Source organism: Setaria viridis, chromosome 1 (genome assembly GCF_005286985.2).
Source record: "Setaria viridis chromosome 1, Setaria_viridis_v4.0, whole genome shotgun sequence".
Lineage (NCBI taxonomy): Eukaryota > Viridiplantae > Streptophyta > Magnoliopsida > Poales > Poaceae > Setaria > Setaria viridis.
Window position 1 is genome coordinate 5,103,328 of NC_048263.2, and position 6,000 is coordinate 5,109,327.

General features: G+C 47.0%; 1 protein-coding gene across 1 annotated transcript; it reads left to right on the plus strand.

The window, feature by feature from the left end:
- The first annotated feature begins 5,065 nt into the window (after positions 1-5,065).
- LOC117842354 (protein GLUTAMINE DUMPER 4) lies at positions 5,066-6,000 on the plus strand. The gene has a single exon (XM_034722774.2). The coding sequence runs from the start codon at positions 5,237-5,239 to the stop codon at positions 5,684-5,686; it is 450 nt and encodes a 149-aa protein (XP_034578665.1). The 5' UTR covers positions 5,066-5,236; the 3' UTR covers positions 5,687-6,000.

Here is a 6,000-nt window from a genome sequence, read left to right on the forward strand (position 1 = left end):
TCATCGCCTGTTTCGGATCCGTCGTATAGAAGGCAGCGGTGATGGGAATGGGCATCACCGCCGGACCTAGAACCGGTTGTGATGCCTATTAAAAAAAATAAAAAATCCCAACCGTATCCCGCCGCCGCGCCTCGTCCGCGCCGGCCTCGCCTCCCCCGCGACCCATCGGCTACCCCTTCTTCTCGGCTGGCTGCCGCTCCTCCTCGCCGGATCTCTGAGGCGCCTTAGAGATCCAACGAGGAGAAGCGGCAGCCAGCCGGGATGAGGAGTGGGGGAGGCGAGGCCAGCGCGGAAGAGGCACGGCAGTGGGATGCGGCCGGGTGCTGCCGGCGGGATGCGATCGGGAGAGGGGCAGCAAAGGGAGGAGGAGGAGGAGGAGGAGAAGGAGAAGGAGAAGGAGAGGCGCACCTGGGAGGCCGCATGCCGTCGTAGCCCCGGTCACTGCCCCACCGCCAGATCTCATCACCACCGATGGATCCCGCTGCCCCATCCCACCTCGCCCCACCACTGCTCCTCGCCTCAAGCACGAGGTGAGGGGCGAGCGGAGGGGGGAGGAGAGGGGAGGCCGGGGAGGGAGAGGGAGGGGCCGGGGTCATCAACAGCAGAGGGAGAGAGAGGAGGGAGGGGGACGGAGGAGAGGGGCGGTGATGGAGGAGGGAGGGAGGAGAGGGGAGAGGAAGAGGCGAGCGACGGTGGGAGAGAGAGGGGAGGCAAAGAGCTGAGGGAGGCGGCACAGGGGGAGAGGTGAGCTGCGAGTGGACAGGGACGCGTGGGGGTTGGGGGGTGCGGCGGAGAGGGAGTGCTGGACGCGAAGTGAGAGTAAAATTGGAATTGATAATAAATTTGGGTCTGCGAACTCCCCATCAGCGCCGGTTTGTGTTTTCACCATTGGCTCATGTAAAAATCTGGTGGTGATGAGTTATCACCGCTGGATTGTCAAAAACCGACAGTGATGGGGCGTCTGGGATGGCTCTTTCTCTAGTAGTGGAAGATGGCGATCACAGGCTGGTAGGGTACCATGGCAAGAAGCTCACTCTGTCCTCATTGCTGCCGCTGCATCCGCCGCCCACACAGCGGAGGTAGTGCCAGTCGCACCCCGTGAGAACGCGCCGGCACATGTTGTCGCAAGAAAGATGAAAAGAATGCTACCGTCAATCCCTTTCGGCATTCCTAGGAGTGGCGCGGAGTCCGCGAGAAGGGTCGCGAACCTATCTTGCGGAGGCCTGAGAAGTACAGCCCTTGGCCCGAGATCCAACGACATAAAAATCAAGGCGATGTGGCCCAATGACAGGACAGAGCTTGTCCGCAGATTTCGTCTCATAGAGATTATACTCCTCATCATCCAAAGTCTTTACATGACGAGAGAAAATGAAAAATGTTGTTAATAGTAGAAATATAATGAAAACTTAACTTTGATGAAGCAAAGCTCCCATTATCAATATTATGATAAGAAAAGCAAGTCATGTAGCTCCAAGAACAAACTCTTTACAAGATCTTCATGTCTACTCCTTGCAACCTAGGTTGCAACCTAGGTTGGATATTATTTAGACTATACTTCTTTTTTTGTTTAATTGGAGAATGTCTCTACACAAGAGGATATTTCTCTTGAAGAGAGCTTATGTACTTTACACTCATATATGGCTAGCAAGCATAAGTCATGAAAACTATAAAAGTTTGAAGGCACGATTACATATCATGTGCCCATAGGTGTGAAACGGGAATCCACTAAGATTGTTTTGATGCTAAAGTTGCGCATTCAATAAGTGTAGTTCCATATATTATTGGAAACATAATCCATAATGTCTTCTAGCATCCTAGACAAATAAGAACTCAAGTCATCTAATTCAAATAAACTTAGCCTAGATATAGCTATCCCATCTCTTGTAGTCAAAAGGCAACAAATATGTGATTGCAAATGCAACAGTTCATTATATACACAATATTGGTATTTGTACTAAATCTGAAGTCATGTTACAGCTACTCAATATGAATGTCCTTGCCAAGTATAAACTACAACAAGATTTTATACTTATGTGTATTTTCTTAATAAGTGGTGTTTACGAAATGGTTAATATGTCAATTTAAAGTCATATTAAGAGCGATCAACTAGACCTACTGCTACTGGTAAAATTATTTCATATATTTATTCCTTTTTACAAATAATAACAATCCTAACCACTAAGCAAACATATTCGAGTTAATATTTTAGAAAATAAACAAACATATGTCGTTTATTATAGGATGGATTTACAGAAATAAGTAATAAAACAATATAGAAAGTAACAGCAGCAATAACTTCCAATCTCATTCCCCTATACATTTCATACTTGTTTTCTGCCCATCATGCTACCCATATCTAAACAATGATCTCGTCATCCTTTGGGATTTCGATTTCTAAGTTTAGTTTTGGGACCTCTCCCTTCCTAAAATTATTGTAATCCAGCTTTATTGTAATCCAGCTTTATGTAAATATATTATATGCTATTTTACCTCTTGACAACTAATCTCTATTGTGCGAGATTCTCATCTATTTTATTTATGAAAGATTTGGTAAATCTCAGTACATCCTAAAACTAAATAGCTAATCTAATTTTTGTGTTATTAAATTTAGTGTATATTATTTTATGGTAAGTTTAGCCCTTAATTGTCACCCCTGCATAGACCTTTGCAGGGGATCTTCATGGTCTCCTTGCAACCACCACTTACGCCCCTAGTGTTGAGGTTTTCAGCCAAGGTTTCTTTATGACGATGAGCTCCTAAAATAGCTCTACCATAAGCTCGCTCCATAAGTCCATGCACTCAAGGAATCTGACAAGAACTTACACAAAAATTCTTAGTTCTTCTAAAGGAAGGTCATGCTAGAGACCGGAACTCAACTCCTAGTCCTGGCAGTATCTTTGATGGGCTTAACGAGTTGTTTTAATTTTGGCTAAGCTTTTGACACACTGTGACAACTGATGAATGATCCGAAGATAACGTACTTCCAAGACCAACTAGCTACCTTCTCTAGGAGTCCATGCACTCAAGGAATTTGACAAGAACTTGCACAACAATTGTTAGTTCTTCCAACGGAAGGTCACGCCAGAGACTGGAACTCAACTCCTAGTCCTGGCAGTACTTTTGATGGGCTTAACGAGTTATTTTAATTTTGGCTAAGCTTTTGACGCACTATGATAACTGATGAATGATCTGAAGGTTACGTACTTCGAAGACCAACTGGCTACCTTCTCTAGGAGCAGAACCTTCAATTTAAACGCCCACTTCTTTCAACTCGCTTATCAATGTTCGAAAGTGATGAACTGTCTTCGTGATCCACAACACACACCACGCTGGGAGACAGTTCAAATGTATATGCAAACACTCACAAACACGAACACACATACACACACTCATATGATGACACGCATGTAACCCTACCCTATGAGAACTTCAAAGAGACTAAACCCTACTCATATGACATTGATGAAGCCACCGTAGATTTCTCGCTATCAACAAGCATGTTGCTTAATACTGAAAGTATAGCGCCATCAATTCCTTGGTTAAATCAAATAAATGTGAATACATGTGCCGAGTCGAGCACTCAAACTCAAATAGACATGTTCCACACATGGAACCTAATCAGCTAAGCTACATTCAATTCGACATCTCTTCAGTTTCTTGTGCGCACAACTAATTGAATTTTAAGATGGTTCCACTAGATTAAAGCTCTTAAGAAGGAAAAAATGTCAGTTAAAAAGATGTACTCCCTCAGTCCAAAATTACTATTTATTTTGACTTTTTTAATACATAGCTTTTGTTATGCACCTAGATATATATTATATCTAGATACATAAAAAATGTTATGTACCTAGAAAAGCTAAAACGAATAGTAACATGTACCTAGAAAAGCTAAAACAAACAGTAATTTGGAATGGAGTGAGTCGAACCGAAAGGAAGCCTCTTGAGCATAACACCTTTTTAGGGTTTCTTAGGCCTAATATTCCTTGACGATCGTCGGGGTTAAGCATCGTATATGTTAATATTGCTTTAACGGTGCCTTCTTATCCCTTTCACAGTGCTGTTTTTGGCCCGGGCTAGCCTCATGGCACCACGAGCAAGCTAGACAGCTAGTGCCGTAGTGCGCGCTTGCATGTATGGCATCGACGCCCAGCTGCGTGTTGGGGGCTGACGCGGAGACCATTGCACACCGCTTGCTTCCAGTAGCAAGAGTCTTTGCATTGATGCCTGCGTGTGGAAAGAATTGCTTGGAGTGACCTGACTTGCATTAAAATATTGCAGCACTTGCTGGCGTTTGTGCGTGCATCTCGCCATCGATCGACGCCTAAATCGCATTGGCTGCGAGCTGAATGGAATCCACTACGTGCAGTAGACGTCGTACAAGACAATGTACGTTACATCTGTTTCCTCTAATCTGTGCACTCATCAAGAAAAGGACATATATATGCTAAACACCACTACCACTCTGAGCAATGATCCAGCTATGCATCTTCACCCAACATTTGTTCATATATGTATTCATATTCCATCGTTCGTGCAACCGGGTCCGCATGTCAATGACCAACTCATCCATCTTGAGAGATCAGAGATCTTGAACAAAATGCTACTCCCTCCGTCCCAAATTATCGGTCGTTTTGACTTTATTAGATTCATAAACTTTGTTATGCACTTAGATATACCCTATGTCTAGATGCATAATAATATCTATGTATCTATAAAAGCCAAAACGACCTATAATTTGGAACGGAGGGAGTATAATGTTATTGCGGTCACTCATGCGGGAACATGATGTTATAGTAATAACTTGTATAATATATGTAACATACTCACATTTGCATGTGTACACATAATCTCGGACGAACCCTACCGAATCGCGCACCAAGCCACCAACTCTAGCTATGCTCTAGCTGCAAATAAGTTCAGCTCCCCACTCATTTGGAAAAGGAGAAACCACAAGCATCCTGTGCCCTACCATGAATCAAAATGCACCAAACCCATGAGCCAAGATGATTCTATCCATAATCCAGGTGAACCACTGGTTGACACAGAAACCTGGGGGCACACAGTTTGGCAGCAGCGGGGCCCCACCTCCATGCATTTCCAATCCCTCCTATAAAACCCCGGCCCCCATCGCCTAGCTTGCACCTCATCCTCCCCACACACAACACTCTAGATAGCACCAAGGCACCAACCTTTGTTGATCAGGACGCGACGATCATATATACAAAGTAAGAAGAAGATGAGGCTCGCAAGAATCGCCATGGCGATGGAGGACGGCGGCGGCGCGTCGTCGTCGGTGGCGCAGCCGGCCGCCATGGGCATGGGCTACGAGCGCCACTTCCAGCCGCCGCCGTTCTGGTCAACGCCGACGCCGTACCTCTTCATCGGGTTCGCCGTGGTGATGGCGCTCATCGCCGTGGCGCTGGCCGTGCTCCTCTGCACCCGCCGCAAGGAGGACGAGGGGGGCCGCGGCGCCGAGGGCGGCCAGGTCATGGCCGTGCGCGTGCTGGCGCCGCTGGACAGGGAGGACGCGGCGGTGCCCAGGGTGCTCGTCGTCATGGCCGGCCACAGCGCGCCGTCGTTCCTCGCCAGCGCCGCGCCGTTCGCCAGCTTCGCCGCCGCAGCAGCCGGGGACGACGCCAAGCCGCAGCAGCACGTTGGCGGCAAGGACGGCGCCGACGCCGTGTAGGCTTTCCCTGCCCCGGCCCGCGCGCGCTCCCCTTGCTAACCGGCGGCACGAGAACATGATCGCGCCAGCACGCGCAAAGATTAAGCTGATCGGAGAAGCAATTTTGTTCATCCTGACTTCCCTTTTCGCTTTCTTGGTAATAGTTTTGTGACCTGCAATGCTGCCCTTCAGCCTCTGCACGTAATTAGGTGTGTTGTGCAGAGCTGGAGGTCAGAAAATTTGCAATCTGATCGATCAGATCATCGGGTTGCACCGATCATTTCCTGTTTTGGTCTCATATAAAGCAGGTTTTTGAGGTCCTGAAACGGGGCAAA

Bases quoted from the DNA above. Each gene is read 5' to 3' on its own strand.
- LOC117842354 (XM_034722774.2), top strand. From the start codon at position 5,237: ATGAGGCTCGCAAGAATCGCCATGGCGATGGAGGACGGCGGCGGCGCG.